Source organism: Penicillium crustosum, assembly GCF_028827405.1.
Source record: "Penicillium crustosum strain IBT 35664 chromosome Unknown utg000005l_segment0_segment0, whole genome shotgun sequence".
In the NCBI taxonomy this organism is placed as follows: Eukaryota; Fungi; Ascomycota; class Eurotiomycetes; order Eurotiales; family Aspergillaceae; genus Penicillium; species Penicillium crustosum.
Window position 1 is genome coordinate 1,320,248 of NW_026623126.1, and position 24,728 is coordinate 1,344,975.

Below are 24,728 nucleotides of genomic sequence, written 5' to 3' on the forward strand. Positions count from 1 at the left end.
GCCTCCTAACTGGGCAACGAGATGAGGTAAAGAAGATCGAAATTGACTGGAATCAACAAGCCTAGGATTATAGCCTATGGTGCCAGAGTACCGTTATCGAGCGTTGCCCTGGGGACCATGAATACTCGTATCCATGGGTTTCTTCTGTGTCCTTTCTTCTCTATATCTTTCTTGCTTGAGAAAGCCGAGTTCAAAAACGGCTTCAGTGTTATTTCTCCCGCGCTAATTTAATATTGTCCACTCCCAAGAAACCATACTCTAGGGTAAAAAGACCCTATTAATGTGATATGCGAATGGACAACCGCCTGTAGAGTCTTCATTCGGATGTTATTCTGAATATATTATTCAAACCGGTTGACCACCCTCAGAATTGGAAGATGAGAACTCAGATTATTGGCTGTGAATATGAAATGGATATTATCCAGATGATGAAGTGTATCGGTACTCAAAGGGGAGGTCGAGAGTTGTCCGTAAGACCAACCGATCCCGAGAAAGGGTCCCAGCCCCAGTCATCGTGTAGATAGTCGGCCATGAACGTCTCCATTGCAACCTCTATTGAAATTTCATCTGAATTGAAGGCATTAAGTGGGTCAAACGCCGTCGCAGAGAAATCCATGTCATCAAAAGCTATCTGGGCGCTGTCCAGAGGCTGAATAGTGTGCTCCACCCCTAGACCTATCTGGAGTACCTCGGACTCCGCAACATCATTGTCAACTGAGTTTGGAGACCCTAACCTTCTTCTCATAGCAGTTGGGGGCAGAGTCGATGGCGGAGCAGGCTCTTGTGCATTGCTCAAAAACTTGATCATCAAGTCGATCATTTTCTCGAAGCTTTCTTTCCCGGTTCGTACAGAGGGCCACCATTGACTTCCAATGCTCAGGTGGTTTGAGCAGGTTCGGAGATCGCGAAGGATTTTCTCGAAGGGGATCGTGGTTTGGAGACGACGGGATGCCCATATGCAATAGACGATTGTGGCCCCTGAGGAGAATATCCCGTGGATGTTGCGCCAGTTGTACAGAAGCATTTCTTGGTTACTGAGCGTATCGTATACCTGCAAACGCCGGCTGCAGCTATGGTAGCACAGTAACAGGGCGTCCTGACTTGGCGAAGGGAACATCTGGGAGGGCTGGAAAAGAAGAGCCACGGCATTGTGGTAAAGCTGCTCCATGCGCAGTTTTTCATAATGGAGCTTCAGCTTCTCTTCTACCTCCATATCGTGGGAAGGAGACACTTTTGAGACCTCGGTTAACCAATCGTCAAGATTTGACTTGATTTGGTGTTGGATATCCGGAATATTTGTCGGCCAAACGAATGTTCGAGTGTTTGTTGGAAGGTTTGGAAGATGATATAGGAGTAGTTTAATTTCGGATATATATCGGTCCAACTTAAACCGGTAGATAGAGAGGGCGAGGTGTTGAGGGGGAGGTTGGAGGATTAAGAGGTCAGTAGTGGGTATGATGATCATATCCGATATATCTGACTCGTCCGGTGGTCGAATATCAAATGTCTCGTCACGAATGCCCAATGGGCGACCCTGAATGGTGGCTATTGACCTGTTGAATGTTAGAGCTTGTCTCAAAGGTTGCATGATACTTTGCCTACCGATCAAGGGAGTAGACAGTATAGAATATGAATCTCCGGACTGTGGCTACGACTGCAGGGTTCTCTGCTGACGATCCACCCGGCTCTCGTTGAAGGCCTAGATCGATGCAATGGGCCATTGCAACATGTGACAATGTCCACACATCGACACCAGCAGGCTCAATCAAGCTCTGCACTACCAGTAGAAGCATAGCTTGAAGTGAATGCACTGAGATGTGAGAAAAGCATTCCGAAGATGTGGACATTGCTATGCGATAGAATTTGGAGGGGGAATGGTCGTAATTCTTCTTTCGTGTAAGAACTGTTGCTGCAAGCGAAAATACCATGAAGATGTGGTACACGGCTGTTGAGATGGAGATAGGCGTGGTTGCTTTTCCAAAGGCGATATCAATCTTGCCATTATATGAAAAGGGACTCACAGAATCGATCCATCCATGAGAACCAGTGGTTTCGTCGTACCCTTCTTGAGCACAGGTGTGCAAAGCCCGATAAGCGTTGATCAAAGACGCTGGGTGTAGGAACGGTTGATCGATATGAACATATTGAAAATATACGCTGAACAAGATGCCGGCTTCTTCGGGCGAGGGGATCTCCTATCAATGATCTATTAGCCGGATGCAAGGCAGACGACTGACTTCAAAATCCCGAGTTGTGTCATTACCTTGCTCAAGTTCTTATATATTGATTTTAACTTTTCCGTTGGTATCCTCAGTGGTGACCTACGCGACTGCACAATGCCGTTGAGCGCCACTGTCTCTCTGGGCGACTGCACCACACTGTCCAGCCCAACAAGTTTCGTGAATAATAAGCCAGAGGAAGAGCCCAGGTAATGTTGTTGACGTGAGTCAGACTGCAATGAGAGCATGCCTAGGTCGATCGCAACCGAGCGTGCCTTGGCCGAAAGAGGCGAGCCAACCTCGGACTCTTCTGTGGCGGAATGGGATCGCTTGTTGTTTGACTTGTCTCCACGGGAAGATGCTTCATTCGGGGAAATCTCTTGAGAGGACGATAGAGTCTCAATAAATTCCTGATTGACCTGTGGTCCTTGCGATATGTCAAAGTCGGGCTGCAATGAGCGCAAAGTGCGCTCCAGCCATTGAATCCGCGCCCCGCATTGTACTGCGAAATCTCGCGGTATGGATAAATGACTGTTGCCGCCGTGCACATCGACGCAGGGAGCTTTTGCACGGGCGCAGTTTCCACAGGCCGGGATGCCGCCGTCGCATTTGATACGCTTCTGGCGACACCTCCGACAGGCGGACTGTACCTTTCTGGTTGGTGGGGGGCTTCTGTCATTTTGAAGCAGGGCAAGGGAAAGGAAACTCCTCTCGAGTGCCAGTTATTCAAGTGACGAAGTGAACAAGTCAAATGAAGCAAAGCGCAAATCGGAGGTTGACTGTGGGGAAAACCCAAAGCTTGGGTCCGTCCGGGGTACTTCACCGGGGTACTTCACGGGCCTGTCGCCGGGGAGTCTCTTCCCAAAGCCTTGGAGGTAGTGCCGGACGACTAAAAATCCCTTCTAAGGTTCCAAAGGCTGCAAGCATTCAAAGATCGGTCTAATAAGTCCAAACACCATCTATTGTCATTGTCGATTATCGCACAACTTTGAAAAGATTTTATAAGATTTGTACCGTTCTGTAAGTTGAATTGTACTAGGCTGGCTCGATCTCAGTTTCTCATCTTAATCTACTAGGTACAGGCTTATTATTTCCGCAGTTTCTTGATTAAGGGACCCATCTCCTCGCCAGCCTCAAGACCTTCTAATGTCTTTTGATCAATTTCGTATCGCTCCTGGCAAAGACGTACGCACTCTTCAATATGGGCGACAGGGATAGCCACCACTCCGTCTTGATCGCCTAGAATGTAATCGCCGGGGGTGATAGTGACCTTCTCATCGACCTCGACATTGTCATACTGAACAGGCACGTTTAGCTCTGACGAGCGAGTAAAGGTATTGGATCCCAAAACGCTGATTCCTCGAGCGAAAAGGCCCATGTTCAACTCCTGATGCTCGGAAATATCACGGAACCGACCGTCGATGACAACTCCGGCAGCCCCCAGCTTCTTCGCGCGGGTGCTCATCAAGCCACCCCAGCATGCGCTGATAAGGCCCTTTGGCTGCGAAACAAAGACCACGCTCCCCTTGGGGATAGCGTCTGCGAAATGGCAAGACGGTGTTGGCGAGGTCTTGTCAGCTGAAGGCACCATGCGCACTGTGTAGGCGGGTCCGAAGATCTTCGCCACTGTACCATTGGACCCCGGACTGTACATTTTGAGACCCGATAGATATCCTCCATGACGGAGGCCTATTTGGACGAGCGCATCTCCGACCTGGAATTTGCGATGGTCAGCCTGAAGTTGTGTGGTAATGCGGAGACGCGGAGAGGGAGAAACTGACGTCGCACGACGCGAACTTCCCTAGCGCCTGGATTGCTTTTGCACTTGCTAGCATGTTGTGGACAATTCGATATGGAGACAACTTGTAATTGAACTTACTGAGCTATAACTATCACAACTTCGAAGTGCAGGTGCCGACGATGTTGAGAGGTGCGGAGTGGCCCGGGCCCCACCCGGAACGCTCCAGCTGGCCGCATTCTGGAGGAACATGAGTGACCAGAGCAAATGATGTAGGTAAATTGTGTTCGGTAAGCAGAAGCCTCTCGGAGATGACTTGGATATCTAGCTCCTCTCCATCCTCGGAGTGCTTGTGTCGCACCCAAGCAAAATGATGCGAAATTCCTTCTCGCGGGTCGCGCAAGCGCCTAGAACATGGTTCTCGCAGACGACCAAACGATTCAATCATCACCAGACAATCCTTGGGGTCAATTACACCAAGCAACTCGAAACACTGAATGCGTTGAAGCGTCAGTCCCAGAGACCACTGACTCTGACCGAGAAGCTCCTCTACAGTCACCTTATCACCGGCGACAAGGAATGGAACTTGGAAACCATCGAGCGTGGCAAGACAATTTTGGAGCTCAGGCCTGACAGAATTGCCTGCCATGATGCTACTGCGACGATGGCTCTCCTGCAATTCATCAGTGCAGGGCTCCCACACGTGATGGCGCCCACGACAGTACACAGTGACCATCTGATCATTTCAGAGAAAGGCGCATCCGAGGACTTGCAACGTGCGATCTCTGAGCATGCGGAGGTATATGATTTCCTGAGCAGTGCTTCGAGGAAGTATGGCATTGGTTTCTGGAAGCCTGGATCCGGAATCATTCATACCGTGATCTTCGAGAACTATGGAGTGTTAGTCTATCTTCGTTTGGGACAACACTCCGGAAATACTGACATATTTGCTTGAATAGTCCCGGTGGTCTGATCATTGGAACCGATTCGCATACCCCGAATGCAGGTGGCTTGGGAATGCTTGGGATTGGGGTTGGCGGCTCTGACGCTGTGGACGCCATGTCCGGAATGCCGTGGGAGTTGGTGGCCCCGAAGGTGATTGGTGTCCGCCTCACTGGCCGGCTCAGTGGGTGGACATCAACCAAAGACATCATCTGCAAATTAGCCGGCATCTTATCTGTCTCTGGCGGAAAAGGCTCCGTGATCGAGTTCTTCGGCCCGGGAACCGAGACCCTGGGAGCAACTGCCATGGCTACTATCTGCAACATGTCTGCAGAGATTGGCTCAACGTCGTGTATCTTCCCGTACTCTGAGGCCATGCGTCGGTACCTCGGTGCCACTAACCGTGATTATGTATCCGAGGCGGCTCTTAGGGTGAAGGAGACTCTCTTGACAGCTGACGAGGGCTCGGACAATCACTATAATCAGGTTATTGAGATCGACCTCGACACTCTCGAGCCTCATATTAACGGACCTTTCACACCAGACTTGGCTCACTCTATCTCCGAGCTTAAGAGTGCCGTTGCTGAGAAAGACTGGCCCTCAAACCTAAGCCATGCCATGGTCGGCAGCTGTACTAATAGCTCTTACGAAGATCTCAATAAGACTAGGCAGCTAGTCGCTCAAGCAAAGCGGGCTGGAGTGAACAAGTTTAAGATTCCATTCCTCTTGACCCCTGGCAGTGAACAGATTCGCGCTACTGCGGAAGCAGACGGAATTTTGGATGAGCTGCGGGAGGCCGGCGCTGTCGTGCTAAGCAGCTCATGCGGTCCCTGTGTTGGATCCTGGGACCGTAAAGATGTGGATGTGAAAGGAAAAGAGAGGAATTCGGTCATCTCCAGCTACAACCGCAACTTCATTGGCCGTCATGACAGCAACCCCGCGACACATTCCTTCGTCACTTCGCCAGAGATAGTCACTGCATTTGCCTACTCCGGACGCTTAGACTTCAACCCCTTGACCGACAGCGTCCCTGTTGGGGATTCGTCGTTCCAATTCCAACCACCCACGAATCGCGAACTCCCTGTGCATTTCGAGAGCGGCAAAGACACCTTCCAGAAACCCCCCGTCGACGCGTCCGGGCTATCTGTCGCAGTGAACCCCAAATCAGATCGCCTCCAACTTCTCACACCGTTCAAAGCATGGCAGCCGCAGTGTGCCAATCAGATGGAGCTCTTGACTAAAGTAGCTGGCAAATGCACCACTGACCACATCTCCCCAGCTGGACCGTGGTACAAGTACCGAGGCCATCTGGAGAACATTAGCAACAACATGCTCACAACCGCATCAAATGCCTTCTTGCCTAACACCCCCCAAAACTTGGGCCACACCCGAAACCCCCTCACAAATGAAGTCCAGGTCGTCCCCGAGGTCGCACGGAGCCTACAGGGTCTCGGTATCCGCTGGTGCATTGTCGGCGACCACAACTACGGCGAAGGCAGCTCACGTGAGCATGCAGCCCTAGAACCGCGTTTCCTGGGAGGCGTTGCGGTGATTGCGCGCTCTTTTGCTCGTATCCATGAAACGAATCTTAAGAAACAGGGCATGCTTCCCTTGACATTCGACGACCCGGCCGATTATATTCGGGTTGCGGAAGGTGATCGTATCACACTACTTGGGGTCGAAGACGGAGAGTTCCAGCCGGGGAAGCAGGTTGTGATGAGGGTTGAACCACGCCAAGGTAAGGCTTGGGAAGCTTCCTTAAATCACAGCTATCATCCGGGCCAGATTGCTTGGCTCCGTGCTGGAAGTGCATTGAACCATATCAAGGCCACTATGCTTCAGAAGTGATTGCCATTCAGTATTCGAAAGAAGGCACTGGCTGAGCGGGCTTCTGTAAACAGTTGGGATAATTGCATATTCTTTTTATCACATAGAGTTGACACTTTAAATACTTGACGAGCTTTGTTGAGATCGGAAAGGGTTTTATCTAACGTAGCCTTGGAAGCTAGTTCCTTTAAACTCACTCATGTATATTATAAAGTCACGATCTTCCTTTTTGGACCCCAGGTAATTACTCAAAATGGTCAATCGCACCTTTGGAACTGAGCCAAAGAACGGAGACCTTCCGTTTTCATCTTCACTGAGAATCTTCTATAGATCTCCAGCATAACCCTTTGACAGTGCCAGGTTGATTGGGTTACCTATGTCCCAATGGAACCAGCTCTATACCAGCTCCATACCAGTCCCATATCATGTATCCGGAGTGATCCAACTCCCCAACTCCCTAGTTTCAGCCAGAAGCCGCCACCGGAACCCTCCTTATTCCCCACATTCGGAACAGTCCTTCCCCAGACTTGGCACTCACTCACAAGACTGGCCAATGCAGTCTCATCAGTTAGTCACTGGGCTCTACATTGTCAACTTAACTTTACCCCTGCCATTTTCTGTGGACACGGGGTGGCCCTTGAAGCAAAATTCCCCGCAGAATCCTTTCGATCATGGTATGGCCACATTCAGCCGACAGTGTGGGGATCATATCCCGTGCGTTTGTTACCTGTGGCTTGAAGCGAGTTGGTATATAAAGACATACAGGATCTGTTCCAAGCTGGTTGAACATTTTCTGCAATTGAACGTGTATTACCCTTATACCCATTTCACACCCACATCAGCCTTTTATCACCTATAGCCCTACCTTGAGTCGTTCCATTCCTCGGTCGTGACAAACCTCCAGCAGAATGGGTGCTGCCGGCGGTGGCTGGTCCAATGAGGCTATTAAGCGTGTTCCTGCTCCAGCCAAAGGAATCTACATATGGCTCGCTGTTATCTGGGCATCATACAGTGGGGGTCTCCATGGCTTCAACACTGCCAATATATCCGGTACCATGACCTTGAAGCCTTTTGTACGAGATTTTGGCTGGGGGGACCTTTCCGACTCAACAGTCTCTAACTATGAAGGCTGGGTCGTTTCCTCAATGCTTCTGGTGTGTCCTTCACTATCATCTTCTCGAATCCCTAGTGCCAAATTTAACCCCGTTCTTATGGCAGGGGCAAACGGCCGGCGTTCTCATTGCCGGCCCTATTGGAGAGCGACGAGGTCGCAAACCAGTCATTATGCTCTCCGCTACCCTATACACCATCGGAGCCATCTTGATGGCGGTCAATTTTGGATCCCTGGCAGAGTTACTGGTGGGAAGAATCTTCTCAGGTTTAGGCTCAGGAGCTGGAATGGTCGTCGGACCCATCTACATCTCGGAAATCGCACCTACTGAGATGCGCGGCATGATGACCACATTTTATAATATTAACATTATGGCCGGAGTAGCTGGCAGCTACTGGATCAACTTTGGCTCCCTTGAGCAGATATCGGCCGAAGATAGCTGGCAATGGCGGGCTACCTTGGTTCTTCAACTGATTCCCGCTGTTGTTCTTTTTGCCGGCTATGTTTTCTTCCCTGAAAGTCCGCGATATCTGATGATGCGAGGAAAACAAAATGCAGCTTATGCAAGTTTGTCACGTCTCCGTGGTTTGGATAATAGCAGCCCGTACTTTGAACGCGAGTTCGATGAATACAAGAGTCGCTTTGACACCGACGCCGATAGTCAAAGTGCATTTGAGTCCTTCAAGTCACTTCTGGGCTCCTGCATCACAGACCCTCCTACTCGGAAGCTGCTCCTCTTTGTCATTATCATTCAGACCTTCTTCATCATGTCGGGTGGTAACTCGATTACTTACTATGCACCGACAATCCTGGAGTCCATTGGTCTCAATTCCCAGCAACGTCTTCTCTTCTCTGCAGTCTATGGCATGATCAAAGTCGCGAGTGTCTTCCTCTATGCATTTGTCCTGACCGACCGCTTTGGTCGTCGACCTCTTCTGCTCATTGGTTCAAGCATCAACGTTATATGTCTATGCTACCTGGCCGTATATCTCGGCGTTTCTGATCTATCGGGATCAAATGATCCATCCGCTGCCGCCTGGGTTGCCATCGTGGCCATCTGTTTCTTCGCCATCGGCTATGGGTTTGGCTGGGCGCCTGCTTTCTCCTTGACGGCCTCGGAAATTTGCCCCACCCCTATTCGAGGTACTGTGGTGACCATTGCTTTTGTGTACCAGAATCTGCTCAACTTCGCCATCACGCGCGGCTTCCCAAACATGACGCATGATATGCACGCTTATGGGCCCTTCGCGCTCTTCACGGCATTTACTTTTGTCGCCACCTGTTGGGTATTTGTTGCTTTCCCTGAATGCAAGGGTCGGAGTATGGAAAATGCAGACACCCTCTTCTCCATGCACTGGTATAAGATTGGCTTCTCAAAAGTGCCTGAGATCAATAGTAGTGAGGTTTCGACGACTACTGACGTGGAGAAGGCCACATCCACCGAACACACAGAGCACTTGAGCTCGGAGGATGATAAAGGACGAAAAGAGACTCATTGAATGGCCATTTGATTCATGTACCTAGGTAGCTACAGAATGCAGTGAAGTGAAAGAGTTCTAAGATGTTGCAAAACTTCCAAGTTTGTAGCTCTCTACGCAACAAATGTAGATCAACATGATATTTGATTACTTTGATATATTGACTAGGATGAATGCAATGAATGAAATGCGCCTCTAAGACCACAAACTCCTTTAAGACCGAAAGAGCCCATTGAAAATAATTGAGACCCATAAAATGCTGTTTTGTGAGGAATTTCTTCACTGTTGCATGTTGCTCGCGCGCAAATATCTTGTGAAGCTGTTGTCCTGTTCTGTTGGAGCACTTTGGGAGCCTGACAGAGCCTGCTGGTAGCGCTGGGAAAGACCCTCATCATCGCCAGCATGAGGGCCCACGTAATCCTCATAATCACTGTCTTCTCCATCTGCCAACCCGCGCTTGATGATCTCATCCTCTTCATCTTCAGCTTCACTGACAGTCTCAGGCTCTTCGGCGGGTTTCCTCGGCCGGCTTGACCCAGACACATTCATGTCTTTCATTAATTTTCCAAGTTCAAGCTCCCGCTGGGATGATGTTTGTTCTTCCCGCTCTTTCTTCTTGCGCTCCAGTTCGGGCTTGTAATCGCGTTCAAACTCCTGTCGCTTTGTCTCCACAGCCTCGAAGAACTCTTCGACGCCATCACCGGTCATGGAGCTGACACCAACGACGCTAAGGTGTCGATAAAACTCTTCCAACATGAGACTCATGCTGTTGAGAAGGGATCCCATGTATCCGCTACCAGAACCAAACCCACCGGCACCGCCTTCAGCTCCAAATGCCCCCGAGTCTTCCTCCTGTCGCAGAGCCTGCTGGAATGCATCAAAGTCGGTCATCCATTCCTTGGCAAACTCAGCATCCTTGACATCAGTCTTGTTGAAAACCAAGATCATGGGGAGCTTGGTTTTATACAAGATACTGCATGCGTAGAGCATGTTGCTCATAAAGGTGCTGGTAGAGCTTGCGCGAGGTGTGTCGATAACATATGCGATGACCGTCGGGAATGATGTCGCCATAGTCTCGAGAAGGATACTACCCGATGCACTCCAAACGAAGACTTCGATTTGGCCGGGTGTGTCGACCAGAATGTGTTCGATTGGCTTAACGGAAGGGTTTTCGGGGTTCGGAGCAGTGCGCTTCTCCAAGAGCGAGATGATTTGATCGACCTTGGTGGCGAAGAGATTTAACGAAGTCAAGATTCCTCCATTAGGGCCCAGGTTGTACTGCTTCATCACTTCTTTGTAATTAATAGAGTCACGGATATCGATGTTGCTCTCGAAGGGAACCGAGTGCACCGCGGGGTCGAGGTTGATCACATATGGCACGGTCTTCTTTTCATGCAGATAAGAGTTGATTCTTTGCATGAAGGTCGTCTTGCCTGAGCCTATTCAATCCATAATGCTGACGATTAGATCACTGCGGATAAGTGAGGGGCGATCAGCATATCAGCATCCTTACCTGCCATGCCCACGCAGACCACGGACACCGGAGATGCCATAGTGAAGGTAGTTTATGAAAAGGAAGACTTGATAAGCGATCAAAATACAGAGAGCTCTGTGGCCGAAATGTATTGTTCAAGGGTGGAAAACAAGTGAAGAAAGATAAGCTACTTTTTTCTGCTCGAAATCTTTTTTTTGTCGCGGGGAAAGATCTACGGTTGGACCGCCCGGCATTTTATCAACGTCATTCCAACTTTTTTGCCCTTTACTTCAGTTTCACCCCCTTTTCACATATCAGGAGCACCATGACTTTAGAAGATTTTGAGAAGACATTGGCAGAGGGGAAAGAGCAGCGACACGAAAAAAGCGAAGGGCGGCATCATCGAGACCGAAATCGCGATCGCGACCGCAGCAAAGACCGCTCAAGACAACACCGCCATCGTTCCACCAACCATCACCGGCGGCATTCCTCCAGATCTCGCGATCGGGACAGCGAGCGCGTTCGTGAGTCCCGGCGTCGCGACGATGACGGCCACCGACACAAGCGTTCACGTCGTTCTGACGACCAAGGAGACGAGCATGGCCATAAACGTCATCACCGGAACTCCAAAGACGAGGGGGTCTGCTGCTCCTCCAGTAGTAGTACAAGAGGAGCCCAGTAATATCAAACGCGATGCCTGGATGGAAGCGCCCTCGGCTCTCGACGTTGATTATGTTCATCGACCGGATTCGACACGACAGGAGGAGCCGAAACCAATAATGCTTTCGGCAGACTACGAACTCAAGATCCACGACAAGGAGCTCAACGACCATTTACGTGACCTCAAAGATGGAAAAACAGTCGACGAAATAGAAGATGAGCCTGCCTCGCACGAGGTGGACTATACCTTTGGGGATTCTGGATCACAATGGAGAATGACGAAGCTCAAAGGCGTATACAGAGAGGCGGAAGAAAGCGGCAAGTCTATTGAGGATATCGCTATCGAGCGCTTTGGGGACCTTCGTTCTTTTGACGACGCTCGGGAGGAGGAAACCGAGATTGGTCGGCGCAAAACGTACGGCAAGTCCTACGTGGGCAAAGATAAACCTAGCGGGGAGCTGTTCCAGGAAAGGAAACTCCAAAATGATATCCGAAGAGGTCCACTCGAACATGTTCGTGATCCAGAGCAAGAACTCAAGACGGAAGGTCAAGGCAAGAAAATGGACACTGCGCCTCCTCCGCAGACTACCCGTCACCTCGATATGACGGCATTGAATCGTCTGAAAGCCCAGATGATGAAGGCAAAGCTCAGAAAAGCACCGGATGCCGCCGATCTTGAGGAACAGTACAATACAGCCGTGGCAGCAATGTCAAACCGCAAGGAGTCTGATGTCGTGGTCCTTGATGTCATGCATAACCCAATGCTAGCAGGCTCAAGGAATGAGGTCAAAGCCGTCGAAACTAAGAGAGGCCGGGAAAGAGGCCAGGTGGAAGCAAACGAAGATATGACCATTGAAGACATGGTGCGAGAAGAGCGCAAAACCCGTGGCCAACTCGGCGGGGAGGGCCGGCGGTTGGCAGATCAAATTGGTCGTGATGCCAAGTTCGAGGTCAGTCCTGGATTTCTATGTGATGATTCCTGTTTCCGCTGCTAACCTATGTCTAGAACGATTTGGAGTATATGGACGACAATGCGTCCAAGCTGGCCAAAAGAGTCCACCGATCTGAGATTGACCTCAAGAATTCAACGATCAGTGACTTCCACAAGATGAACCGGGTATTGGACAACTGTCCCCTTTGCCACAACGAAGACAAGGGCACACCTCCACTTGCCCCAGTGGTGTCCCTCGCGACCAGGGTTTTCCTCACGCTTCCCACCGAACCCGAAATCAGTGAAGGAGGTGCTACCATCGTACCAATCCAACATCGCACGAACTTGATGGAATGCGACGATGATGAGTGGGAAGAAATCCGGAACTTCATGAAGAGTCTCACGCGCATGTACCACGACCAAGGTCGAGATGTAATCTTCTACGAGAATGCCGCCCAGCCACAGCGCAAGCGACATGCGTCCATGGAAGTCGTGCCTTTACCCTACAGCCTAGGAGAGACCTCTCCTGCGTTCTTCAAAGAAGCAATTCTTAGTGCTGAGTCGGAATGGTCGCAGCACCGCAAGCTTATCGATACTCTTGCTAAATCGAAGCAAGGCTTAGGCCGGTCTGCCTTCCGCCGAACCCTTGTAAAGGAGATGCCCTACTTCCACGTCTGGTTCGAACTAGACGGTGGCCTAGGTCATATTGTGGAAGACAACAATCGCTGGCCTCGTGGAGATCTCTTTGCCCGAGAGATCATTGGCGGAATGCTGGATGTTGCGCCGGACGTCATCAAACGGCAAGGACGCTGGAACCGCAGTGATCGCAGGGTTGACGGTTTCAGAAAACGCTGGAAGAAGTTTGACTGGACCCGGATTCTGGTTGAAGGCTAGTGAGCCTGGAATCGGTCCCTCGACACACTGTACTGTACACACATGGCTGAACATTTACTTGAATCATAGCGAGTTTCATTTTTAAAATTTGAAAACACGAATTCGCCATGGTCTTGAACCTTTTTTTTTGGTTTTTTTTAAAAAATATCCCTAAATATCCCACAGCATTAGGATAAAAGCACCGCTGATGGCTAACATGTTGATATGTCAACAGATAAGGACCTCGGCATTCGATCCGATGGCTACGGGACGAAACACCGAGCACCAAAAGTTTATCTCTCTCTATAGAACGGAGATTAGCATAACAGCCGGTATCAGTCAGATCTTTCAAGGTTTCAAAGATTCATTATTCAGTCACTAAAGCCATGGAGAAGACGGGGAACTGCCCGATAAGCGTGGGGCACTTTTTCTCCTTCTCGGCCGATGCTTAGTATATATAATCTATGAGTTTATGACTCTTATTGACTTGAAGATATCTATCTTCTCTTCCTTTGAATCTGTTTGACTCTTTGAACGCTCTTCCAACAACCAAGTCAATTGACTTGGTCAGACATCGGCTGTGAGCTTGCTTATCGGTAAGTTGAGATATGTCAAGAGAAGGCGTCGGAATACTTTGACCCGAAGTAAAATTAGAGAATCTTTTGAATATCTTACATCCCTCGCCTGATCAAATAACTAATTGTCTCACTCAACATAGCATTAACTACCATTAATATATCAGAATGAGTTCTACCAGTCCCAAGCCTAAGGTTGTTCACCTTGGAAGTATCGACCAGTACGTTCCCTCCTTTTTTCTTTGCGCCATTGATATCCATTTCATGATAGTAACATTCTTCAAATATAGTGCGCAGGCAGCCTGGAGTGCATTGAGTGAAATTGCAGAGCTAGTTGAGTCATCGGCAACCAACCGAGCCGAGTTCATCCAAGAGTGCAAAGACGGCAAGCTGGACGGCGTTGTTGCGATATACCGAACAATTGGCTCTGTGGCCCTAACAGGGCTCGTAGATGAGGAGCTATTGAATGTGCTACCAAGCTCACTCCGATATATCGCGCACTGTGGTGAGTCGAGATTGGCATATGAGTGCTCAAATGGGTACATGTTGACATGCTACCTCTATAGGAGCCGGATATGACCAAGTGGACGTTCATGCCTGCAGTGCACGTAACCCCCCAATCCGGGTTTCCAATGTCCCAACTGCAGTGGACGATGCCACTGCCGACGTGAACATGTTCCTGATTCTTGGCGCATTGCGCAACTTCAACGCCGGTATGCACGCGCTGCGCGAAGGGAAATGGCGTGGTAACCCGGCGCCTCCTCTCGGCCATGATCCCCAAGGAAAAGTTCTTGGGATTCTGGGAATGGGTGGTATTGGACGTAATTTGAAGAAGAAGGCAGAGGCCTTTGGGATGAAGGTCATTTATCATAACCGCCGCCAACTCAGTGATGAGATGTCTGCGGGTGCTCAATATGTTTCTTTTGATGAGCTCTTGTCCACCAGTGACGTGGTCAGCTTGAACCTGCCATTGAATGTAAGTGATTTCCGGGTCCAAAAAGAAACCACGTATGTTCTGATACGAATGACTTGAAGAAAAATACACTCCACATCATCGGCAAAGCTGAGTTCGCTAAGATGAAGGACGGCGTGGTGGTGGTCAACACTGCCCGCGGCGCTGTCATGGACGAGGCTGCTCTAGTTGATGCCCTGGATAGCGGTAAAGTTTTCTCAGCTGGTCTCGATGTTTTTGAGCAAGAGCCTCAGATTCATCCCGGGCTGCTCAGTAACCAGAATGTAATTCTGGTTCCCCATATGGGTACTTGGACGAGTGAGGTGAGTTATCTACTTTCTCATAAAAGACGGTATGGAACTGACTTGCCAAAAGACAATGCTTGCCATAGAAGAATGGACAATTGGGAACATCCGTATGGCTCTTGAGGCTGGAAAACTGAAGAGCCCGGTCCCGGAACAGGCGGACCTTTAAAGACAGGCCTTAAAGCGTGTTGGGCAAAGTGATTTTAACAGTTCATGGCATAGTAAGATTGTATCTAAAAATGACCTTGGACGACCCTCAAGCTCACCCGGACTTTAAGCTCTGACTGGTTTGGGACACGAGAACTGTGAAAATAGTAGTGAGAGACTTGTGCATGTATGTATGTTTCTGCTCCACGTACATATATCACTGGCTGTTTCAATAAACCTCACACCCCGAGAGAAAGATGTTCCTAACTTGCGTTAAAATCTTCTTTTTTTTTAGTTACCACTGACTAATGGTATCAGGCAAATGCCAGCCAGGATGATATTTACGTACCGGCTAATGCCTAGCACCTTTTCTAAAGGTTGATCCCCTACTAGGATCAAGACGAATCATAGAACCGCGCTGGCTATATACGGATATGGTCCGTTGCGTTTGATCGGGAGTCGAGACTTTACTCTGTTCAATGAATTATTTCTATGCGTACTGGCGTGGCGTTAAGGAGCATTTATTGTTATATTGGCCTGTTCAGAATTGGAATGGGCCAAGTAGTTGGATAGGTGCCCTTTAGTTAGTCTCACCGTGACACCGTGACAGTATAGTATATAAACTAGACTTCCTTGAAAATCAGGCATGGGACTTTTGGCCGTGCATTTCCAGCCTCCTGCCAGGGATCACCTCTCCCTTTCTCTTTTCATACTCACACTATGATCTGTTCTTTAGTATTTACCCAGACCATTCCATGTCTAATGTAATCTTATGGCAACTTTACTATATGAGGCCATTTCCCGGGCCTGGGCACTTAAACACCGCCCTCACACGTGCTGAAGATATAACTTCAAATGATGCTTCACGGACTTGACTACCTCCACTCCGAGTGTATCCAGGCTGAAATATATCGAGCCCCAGAGGTTATTGTGGATGCAGGCTATTCGTATAGGGCCGATATTTGGAGCTTAGGGGTCATAGTACGTCTAGAAGTATATTGTTACCATATAAAAGCTGACGTCATTTTGTTAGTTATGGGATGTTCTTGAAGACCAAAAGCTGTGGTTGATCCCATCCAAGTTCAAGACTGTGATGAGCTTAACCATCTTGGTCATATTGCTGCATTGTTAGGCCCTCCTCCAAAGGACCTTCTAAACAAAGGAACAAGAACTGATATCTTTTATAAACCCGATGGTGAGTATAGTATTATCTTGTCTATTTCAACAAGAATTCGCTGACTTACTTTAATAGGACAATTCAAAGGCACGACTATTGCACCATCGAACTTCAACTTTGAAAATTCAATATGTCACATACAAAATGAGGATAAGAGGATGTTTATTGAGTTCGTACAAAAGATGATAAAATGGCGCCCAGAAGAACGAAGCACTGCAAAAGAGCTACTCCAAGATCCGTGGCTTTATGCGGAATTTGAAGATTGAAATGAGTGTAAGAAGCCTACTGGATCTGTTATCATCGTCCTATTTGGTAAAGAAATCCCACTCTCTACAATAAAGAACTCTCTTCAACCCTTTTCTCATATTTTGCCTCGAATAGGAGTGACAACTTTGTAATTAGTCCAGGCAGTTGTACCTTGTAACACCGTAGGTGGTGAACGGAAGTTCCCGCTTGATTGGCCAACAGAGTGGGGCAACTACGTAGTTTTCTGCCGGGCAATATCAATGCGATCCATGTCCCGATCAATCCACCTACTTGTCTTATTTGAACTCGGCACTCCGTCATGTCTGAATTCTGGAAATCAGCTGTAAGTGTGAATTTGTACCTGTCTAGAACCTTGCTAACCATTTCACAGCCGCGCTACTGGTGCAAACAATGCAAGATCTTCATCCGTGACACGCCATTCGAAAAGACCCAACACGAAGCCAGCCCAAAGCATCAAGGCAGCCTCAAGCGCTTCCTTAGACAAATCCACAACGACAATGAGCAAAAGCAACGAGACTCACAACGCGCGAAATCCGAAGTCGAACGATTGCGACAGGCCGTCAGCGGCGAGCCCTCCACTAACAAGGACAGCGCGAAAGGAAAAGCACCGCCAGCCCCCAAATTCACAGAACGCCCTGCTTCCCTAGAGGAGCGAAAGAAACAGATGGCACAGCTCGTGGCAATGGGGGTCGCCGTCCCCCAGGAATTCCGCGCTGATATGGCCTTGGCAGGGGATTGGGAGACGACATCAGAGACAAGGATCGACGTCAAGCAGGGATTGGAGGGCCCCACAAAGTCGGTCGGAATACGCAAGCGCAAACTTGAAGGTGAAGAGGAGGGGGATGAGCATGTGCCTGAGCCTATTGTCAACAAAGGATGGGGTTCGAGGATGAAGCAATACCCTGGTGCACAAGAGGACGAGGGCTTGGATGACCTGTTTGCATCCACCAAAGATATCAAGAGAACGAAAACCTTCGTCCCGAAAGTCGAGCTTGATGACCAGGAGACAGCCGCCCAGCAACCTATCCCTACCGCAAAGACTGAAGATGTTCCTCCCAAGCCGGAGGTTCAAGAGACGAATGAGTCAATTGTGGTCAAGACCGAAGAGCTCGCGCAATCGGCAGCAGAGCCAGTCAGTGAAGAGAAACCGCAGAGTGAAGATGCTACGCCCGGTGTCGTTTTCAAGAAGCGCAAGCCGAAGGCAATGAGGAAATAGTCACATCTTGAGATGATGTGATGCCTGCAAAAATTCCTTGTCGTTTCTCAAATTGAAATGCAAGGTCATGTTCTTGATCATTCTGACTGCTCGTGGGGCCTGATATCTTGGCCCATGACCCCCAAGTCTGCAAGTCTGCGACTGGTTGCTTGATGCAACAGACACACAGTGCATGGATTTTGCTATGCTAAAAGATATCAGAGATGTGCCGGGTCTTGGATAAAAGACTTATGGCAGAAAGCCTTTCCCCCAGGGTGTACACTTCGAACCCTTTCTCCCAGATGATCATTTGCAAGCCTAAGCCAGCCTTCTGCATGGAATGTCTGTCTTCAAACGCGTCACCCTATTGAGATTATCAGACGTGTAGCTCTGAAGCATGAGTCACTGGCTGTGTAGGGTTGAATCGTGCCAATGCCTTTTGGCAGGACGATCTACAGCGTTCCTGGGCATTTAGACCAGAAGACTAAGTACAACACTATCAACTCAACCTTGTGTTAATTAAATTTAATATAAAAGGATAATACCAGCAAAACATCCAACAATATAAATAAAAAAAGTGTAGAGATAGCGTAAATAAAAGTGAATAATATTGAAAGTATACAAAACCTCGGAATGTTCAATGTTGGGGTAGAAAGCGGTCCACGGGGGGTTTGCCACTATAATTTTTTTTCCTTCGCAATCAAAGCGGAGAGTTTCAACGCCGGAAAGGAAAGCTCCTTAAGCCTCTCTTTCGCGCTTTTCTTGACCGCCGACCCTCGCATTTGCATAGTCTCCCTGTGATTCCTGTTTCTGTCGATCTAATTCTATAAATCTATCTACCTGGTAAGTCTTGGAAATTCGAGAGTCACGATCCCCGCAGCCCTGCCAATCCCTCGACATGCGCACCGTCTCGCGCCGGAGCCTCAACTACCTTGTGCGATATTATGTCCAGTATTCCTGCTGCCAAAAAAGGTCACTGAGTGCTGGATTCTACCTTGCGATATTTTTCCGAGACCCTGTGGGAGTGGTGAACAGATGGTTGCATTTGAGGGCTGGTCGGCCACCGCGAATGCGACCTACAAAACCTCAATGGGCTAGCACGATATCTGGACATGCCACGAGGTCTCTATATCTTTGATGTGGAAATTCGTACAAATGCACAGTCCTTGCGCTCAGTACTATATCCAGCACATGGTTTATCTACCGATTGGATTTAAAGACGTGGAAACGGAGGGCCTGCGCTAGCACGGTGCTTCTTTCCTGGCGATGCTCATGATCGACACCGAGGACGGACTCTGCCTTTACCGCGCCCTATCACCCTCCGCTGCGGAACACTCACGAGATTGCTGTTTGAAGATTTTGACTAACAAATACTGAACCTCACAGATTATAGGGAATAAATGATTTCTAACTCCCCATCCGTTCGACCTGGTGTGATTTCTTCGCTCAGCCACAAACCAGACGACCTTTGACCTTGCCTACTCGAATACTTCAATACTCGACCTCTACTCAATACCTCATCCCCGAAGCCTACTTGCAACATACCTACCAATTTTCCCATCCGATCGAGACTTTCATTGGGAGACTGTGAATTCCAATATGGCGGAGCCGACGGACTCGAGCGCCCCGCCTGGCGAATCCACCAATCCTGCGACCGAACCGAATGCGCCAGCTGTCCAGACAGACCAACATTTAGCCCAGAATGAGCTGCCTCCAGTGGAAACGAACCAACCCTCCGTGGAACCAAGCCAAGAACCGGCAGTGTCAACACAACAAGCTCAACAAGCTCAACCAGCAGACCCAGTACCGCCAGAACCACCAGTGGAACCAGCACCGCCAGAAGTGCCACCCATACCAGAAGTGCCAGCAACATCGGAAGTACTAGGAGCACCAGAAGTGCCAGCAGAGCCAAACTTGTCCGCCGCAGGCCCACCACAGGATGCGGGCACTTACCAGCTAGAAGAAGCCACCCATCCAGCACAAGGTCCAGACGTGACTTTACCGTCTGTTGAATCATCACTTCCAACGATTGATCCATCACTCCCACCCATGGACACGTCAAACGGGTTTGATGATCCAGAATTGCACTCCTTTGATGCGTTGCCTTCAATAGGTTCATCTGCGCCCCCCGATATGTCACTGCCTGCGATTGATACAAGTCTCCCCTCTCTCGACCATTCTTTACCAGCAATCGGAACCGATGATATCCCAACAATGGATGGTCATGATTTTGGCGACGATAGTCATTTAAATCATCACGATGCGAACGTCGGCATGGCAGACTCTACGGGTGGACATGACAATGGGGGTGTGAATGGTGGATCTCATTATCATTCGACCAACGGTTACCAATATTCGCATAGTCCTGCTCAATCACAACAAGCCGGAAGCCAGCAGTCACCGCAGACACATACCCACCAGTTTCAGGCACAGCCACAACATTATCAGCAAAACGACATGTATCACAATTCCAGTTCCCAAGGACAGGTGCCACAGGCACCGATTGGATCGCCGCTTCCAAACAATATGCCTCCGATGGCTTCTATGGGACAATACATGGCTGGATATCCCTCTAATATGGGGAATGCGCAAATGCGATACCAACTCCCGGGGGACCCGAACAAGATGTTATCAGGCAATAGACACAAAAAAGAAGTCAAGCGACGAACAAAAACCGGTTGTTTGACTTGTCGCAAACGAAGAATCAAGGTGAGCGCAAATGTCGTTTTCGCGGGGCGGAGTCTCCCTCTCGCTTGTGCCCGTCAGACCCCGCCATTTTATTTTGTCCGCTTAAATCCACCTCCCTCTCAACCTCCAACTTTTTTTTTATTTGGTTTTTTTGAATATCGGCATATTTTTCAAGTTCTGACTCTCTTTTAGTGTGACGAAGCACATCCGGTCTGCAGAAATTGTGTGAAAAGCAAACGTGAATGTTTGGGCTACGATCCTGTGTTTCGGACTCAAGCATCTACACCATCAGCTATCCAACCCGCTCCTAACCCTCCTCCTTCGCTGGTTGTCAATCCACAAGGCCCTTCTACCTCGTCAGCGCCTTCCTATCCTTCCTATCCTTCTGCGCCTCCCGGGTACATGCCCGCTTCGTCTCAACCATTCGCACCTTCCCTCCACTCCGAATCGCCCACTGCCTCTGCCGATCAACACGAGCACGGAGCTTCCATCGATTCTTCTTTGGCGACAAACCATCAATCCAATCATACAGATATGCAGAATACTGGCGTGCCACGTCAACAGGGCTCAGAGCCTTCGTACAAAGGTGAGTTCATATACTTTGTTGTCTGAATCTGCGCGTTGCAGCATTGCGCATGGGTGGCTAACAATTTGTCTCTGTAGCTAAAAACCTCTATGTCAACGACCTTTTCTCTTTGAGGGGAATCGCCCCTCCTCCTCCCCACCCTGTCGCAACTCTTCCCCCGGCCGCCTTGAGGAGATCCAGGCAGTTTTCCTGGCCACATACGCACCTGCCATCGACAAGCTCCTCGAGGTTCGCTGGTATTCAGAGAATGCTCTCTCATTACTCATGGCCGATGCCCAGCTTATGGCAGATTATTCAGCTTTGATCATCGCGTTCAACGAATGGGATCTTCAAGACGGTGAAACTCTTGCTCGTCTAGAGAGTTTCGAAGCCTCGATTATCTGGAAAAGCATGTCGTTGTGTCGCCAGGTACCGGATGGGGAAACTGGACAACAAGGGCGAGACTGGAATCTCTGCGTGGCTTGCGCGCGGTTGAACGTGGTCGAGGCATTGCTTACTTGGAACCACTTGGACTCCAACCCCTTGTCGCGGGAGCTGGTCATGGATGCTGCCAACCCCCCGAACACTCCAGATCAATTCCAGAGCCGTCAATTGGACTTCTGGGACCAGGTCGGAGAATTCCTTACACTTTATGACAATGAAGCAAGCTCGGCTAAGCAGATCGACGACACCCTCAGTCGGTGTCGACAATTGCTGGACACATACGAGAACCGTGACATTATATACTCTATCTCTGTCGCACGTCACTTAGGACAGCGCTGGGCTGACTTCCCCAATAGCCTGCCTAAGGTGGGCTACACCACTGAGAAAGAGGCAGGAACCAGGCTCTTCGTCGCACAGAAGTTCCTCGAAGAAGAAGCCGAGGGCAAGGGCACAACACAAGTCTACAAGCGAGTTTGCTGCATGGCAGTCCGCTCATGGTGGGTTGCTCGCGGGTAATCTACTTTAATAGGACTAACATCGCTTCCGAGCGTTTGCACTGCCCCTCATACTCTTTCATTCCTCCTTGCATAATGAGTTCCTGATCAAGGGCCATTACACCCTCCCCTCGATCCTGCGTCCTCACGGGGTTTTCATCTTGTTCTTTTGCGGTCGATAAAACAAAAGCATCATGGTCAGGCGTTGTGTTTCTTTTGCTCTGAATGATACGATGTCAATTCTCTGCCTGTTTACATCTCTTTCTATCTTTTTTCTTTCTATTGGGGTTTTAGGGGACTGGGCAGTGAGCGAGCAAAGCACTACGGCGTTTTGGCCTTTTCTTCCCCCGAATATGTGGAATTGTAATGATTCCATCTGTCTTGTGTACATATAGACCGGATAATGTCTGTCACTCGAAATTGTTTCCTTTCTGCTGTAGTGCTTTTACCTCTGGGATTTGATTAACAAGTAAAACATCACTTTGCCTAAGATGTAACTTTGATCTGCAAATGCGATTGGAAAATGTAAGCCTTTTGTTTTAGATCCAATGCATTTGCAGATTTATTAGCAGCCTACATTCCTGCAACTAACTATTCGAACTCCTACCAAAATCGTTCCGTAGACGATATTCGTACGATAGCGTATACCTTGTATAATTCTTTACGTAGATAAATACATATAGGGAACCTAAATTGTATATATATAATAGAGAACGTAGCTATTCATAACTGCCGGGCATATTAATGTAATATAGGGAAGGGGAGCACTAAGCCACTATAGGAAAATAATCTTTCCTTATTTATGCAGGGCGTCTACACATAGCAACGGTAGTACTAGAACTTAGTAGTAAGTTAGCGCAGGCAAGCCATATATAGGCCTTGTTCATCTTCTAGGCACTAACGATTAGTTAGCTGCCTCAGCCATTTCTGGTGAGCAAGCGAGGATGAATATTTAGAAGAGGAAGAACTAGAAGTTAGTTACCAAAGTGAACATGGCAAACCGCTCAAAATGAAAGGACAATAAAGGATAGTGATGGCCAGTTTTCCCTTTGTATCGTTTTGTTCTATTACTTGCTCTTTTGCTTGTTCGAATGATGAGTATATACTCAATAGGAGAGTCTCCAAGGTTAATAGGTAGCCGATGTATGTCTGTCTTAGTATAAGTAACTGACCAGCTCTTTCAAACCCTAGTCACGGGAGATGCTAACCCTGAATCCTGATATAGACAAATCCGTAACCAAGGGTTTGTTCCAGAGTCGTAACAACGATAAAAATATGGAGCAGTATGGTCATGCACTGTCACATAGTTAACTCTAAATGAACATGCCCCAACCTAATAATACCCGCTCTAGGATCGTCCGTCCTCAGTCTTCCTAACGCAACCGCTGTCACCCAACCCACTTTTATACAGTACAAAAACGCGAGAAATATCAATTCCGGGCAGCGTAATTTGATTCTTTATATGATATACAGCAAGAAAGAAATCACCATAAGCAAATGGCGAAGGTAGCGTAAGGATAATTCAATTAGAAAAGAGGATAATAATTGTCTTACGCATATTTGCCCTCTTTCTTGCTGAGCGTCATGCACCACAAGACTAAGAATGAAGGAGGAACATGGAGTTACTGATCAAGCATTATTGCATTTTCGACCTTTGTGTTCATCTCTAAGCTTCACTCACTCGCTCTGGATAGCCTACAAGCCAAGAATATGTGCGTCATAGGACAACACTCAGATAGATAAGCTAGAATAATTAGTTACTGTGTAAGAATCGTTGGTACTCAGCTTACCTCGCAAGCATCAAGGCTAAGTCTTGACTTGAGTTGGAACAATGACCAACTTTACACCCTTCACACAGTTCACTGTTGTGCGGCCCTCTGCTCTGGCCAGAGAAGTCAGGCGGCTGTACCTCAATTCCATTCCATTTTTTGAGCCAATAAGTCACTCTTTCCACATAGCATTCAGTATCTAGGACAAGTCGGCCGACTGCGTTGCAATTTTTGCATCGCTGGTGATACACCCGTGCATTATATCGCTGCTGAGGGTACATGCGAATGGTAATCGCGACTTTCTTGCTCGACCAACCACTGGAGTTACATCCGCTGTTTGGGCATATAAATCGACCCATAACATTGGTGTCCCTGTCCTCGATATTGGTTGCCTCGTCATCGGCGTCCAAGAAATCCACTTGAAGCCCTTCCTCGTCTAATACCTGTGCTACATTGTCATGGAGCCTAGGGTGGAGAGACGACAGTTTCGCACCTTTGCGTCCCTTGCGTGCCATTTTGGATCTTGGTACCGGTCGAGGGACTTTTTTTGAACGTAAATGGTGTTAAGGAGTTGCGCTGTGAATCAGGAATATGATCGGAAGATGGCCTTGGATAGGTATATAAAAACATCTCAGGGAGACAGCATACCCCGCTCTAAATCAACAAATGTACTTTCTGAGGACAACGCATCGCTGCCGTAGCACGATTTGATTGGTAAATATGCCTTTCTGGTGTAGCCCGGCACTAAACACGCAGCTGGGATAACGATCAAAATAAGGGATTCAAAGAACATATGAATGAGCAAGAAGACTCATGAAATTTTGCAGATATACATGGTCTTGTGATCACTATACTTATGGGGTGGTTAGTTTCACAACATGAACAGTTTCATATCTA

At 48.6% G+C, this 24,728-nt stretch overlaps 10 protein-coding genes across 10 annotated transcripts; 6 read left to right on the forward strand and 4 right to left on the reverse strand.

Annotated features, from left to right (window-relative positions):
* Positions 1-445: 445 nt before the first annotated feature.
* N7487_011194 (fungal specific transcription factor domain-containing protein) lies at positions 446-2,898 on the reverse strand (the record flags this gene model as incomplete). The annotated part of the gene is made up of 4 exons (XM_056878924.1): positions 446-1,553; positions 1,603-2,195; positions 2,264-2,668; positions 2,752-2,898. The coding sequence occupies 4 exons, from the start codon at positions 2,896-2,898 to the stop codon at positions 446-448; spliced, it is 2,253 nt and encodes a 750-aa protein (XP_056724243.1).
* A 408-nt stretch (positions 2,899-3,306) lies between these two features.
* Positions 3,307-4,054, reverse strand: N7487_011195 (RraA family protein; the record flags this gene model as incomplete). The annotated part of the gene is made up of 2 exons (XM_056878925.1): positions 3,307-3,933; positions 4,001-4,054. 2 exons carry the CDS (start codon positions 4,052-4,054, stop codon positions 3,307-3,309), a joined length of 681 nt encoding a protein of 226 aa, XP_056724244.1.
* A 273-nt stretch (positions 4,055-4,327) lies between these two features.
* Positions 4,328-6,747, forward strand: N7487_011196 (uncharacterized protein; the record flags this gene model as incomplete). Its single annotated transcript, XM_056878926.1, has 2 exons — positions 4,328-4,857; positions 4,917-6,747. 2 exons carry the CDS (start codon positions 4,328-4,330, stop codon positions 6,745-6,747), a joined length of 2,361 nt encoding a protein of 786 aa, XP_056724245.1.
* Positions 6,748-7,634: 887 nt separating this feature from the next.
* On the forward strand, positions 7,635-9,336 carry N7487_011197 (sugar porter family MFS transporter; the record flags this gene model as incomplete). The annotated part of the gene is made up of 2 exons (XM_056878927.1): positions 7,635-7,880; positions 7,945-9,336. 2 exons carry the CDS (start codon positions 7,635-7,637, stop codon positions 9,334-9,336), a joined length of 1,638 nt encoding a protein of 545 aa, XP_056724246.1.
* A 258-nt stretch (positions 9,337-9,594) lies between these two features.
* On the reverse strand, positions 9,595-10,868 carry N7487_011198 (putative ATP binding protein; the record flags this gene model as incomplete). The annotated part of the gene is made up of 2 exons (XM_056878928.1): positions 9,595-10,754; positions 10,829-10,868. 2 exons carry the CDS (start codon positions 10,866-10,868, stop codon positions 9,595-9,597), a joined length of 1,200 nt encoding a protein of 399 aa, XP_056724247.1.
* Positions 10,869-11,334: 466 nt separating this feature from the next.
* On the forward strand, positions 11,335-13,274 carry N7487_011199 (putative cell cycle control protein (Cwf19); the record flags this gene model as incomplete). The annotated part of the gene is made up of 2 exons (XM_056878929.1): positions 11,335-12,399; positions 12,456-13,274. The coding sequence occupies 2 exons, from the start codon at positions 11,335-11,337 to the stop codon at positions 13,272-13,274; spliced, it is 1,884 nt and encodes a 627-aa protein (XP_056724248.1).
* A 722-nt stretch (positions 13,275-13,996) lies between these two features.
* N7487_011200 (D-mandelate dehydrogenase-like dehydrogenase) lies at positions 13,997-15,254 on the forward strand (the record flags this gene model as incomplete). Its single annotated transcript, XM_056878930.1, has 5 exons — positions 13,997-14,049; positions 14,119-14,333; positions 14,395-14,804; positions 14,864-15,103; positions 15,156-15,254. 5 exons carry the CDS (start codon positions 13,997-13,999, stop codon positions 15,252-15,254), a joined length of 1,017 nt encoding a protein of 338 aa, XP_056724249.1.
* A 1,720-nt stretch (positions 15,255-16,974) lies between these two features.
* On the forward strand, positions 16,975-17,892 carry N7487_011201 (putative formin binding protein; the record flags this gene model as incomplete). Its single annotated transcript, XM_056878931.1, has 2 exons — positions 16,975-16,998; positions 17,047-17,892. The coding sequence occupies 2 exons, from the start codon at positions 16,975-16,977 to the stop codon at positions 17,890-17,892; spliced, it is 870 nt and encodes a 289-aa protein (XP_056724250.1).
* A 1,578-nt stretch (positions 17,893-19,470) lies between these two features.
* N7487_011202 (putative C6 finger domain protein) lies at positions 19,471-22,084 on the forward strand (the record flags this gene model as incomplete). Its single annotated transcript, XM_056878932.1, has 3 exons — positions 19,471-20,580; positions 20,752-21,165; positions 21,260-22,084. The coding sequence occupies 3 exons, from the start codon at positions 19,471-19,473 to the stop codon at positions 22,082-22,084; spliced, it is 2,349 nt and encodes a 782-aa protein (XP_056724251.1).
* Positions 22,085-23,779: 1,695 nt separating this feature from the next.
* On the reverse strand, positions 23,780-24,346 carry N7487_011203 (3CxxC-type zinc finger protein; the record flags this gene model as incomplete). Its single annotated transcript, XM_056878933.1, has 2 exons — positions 23,780-23,806; positions 23,903-24,346. The coding sequence occupies 2 exons, from the start codon at positions 24,344-24,346 to the stop codon at positions 23,780-23,782; spliced, it is 471 nt and encodes a 156-aa protein (XP_056724252.1).
* Between the last annotated feature and the right edge of the window lie 382 nt (positions 24,347-24,728).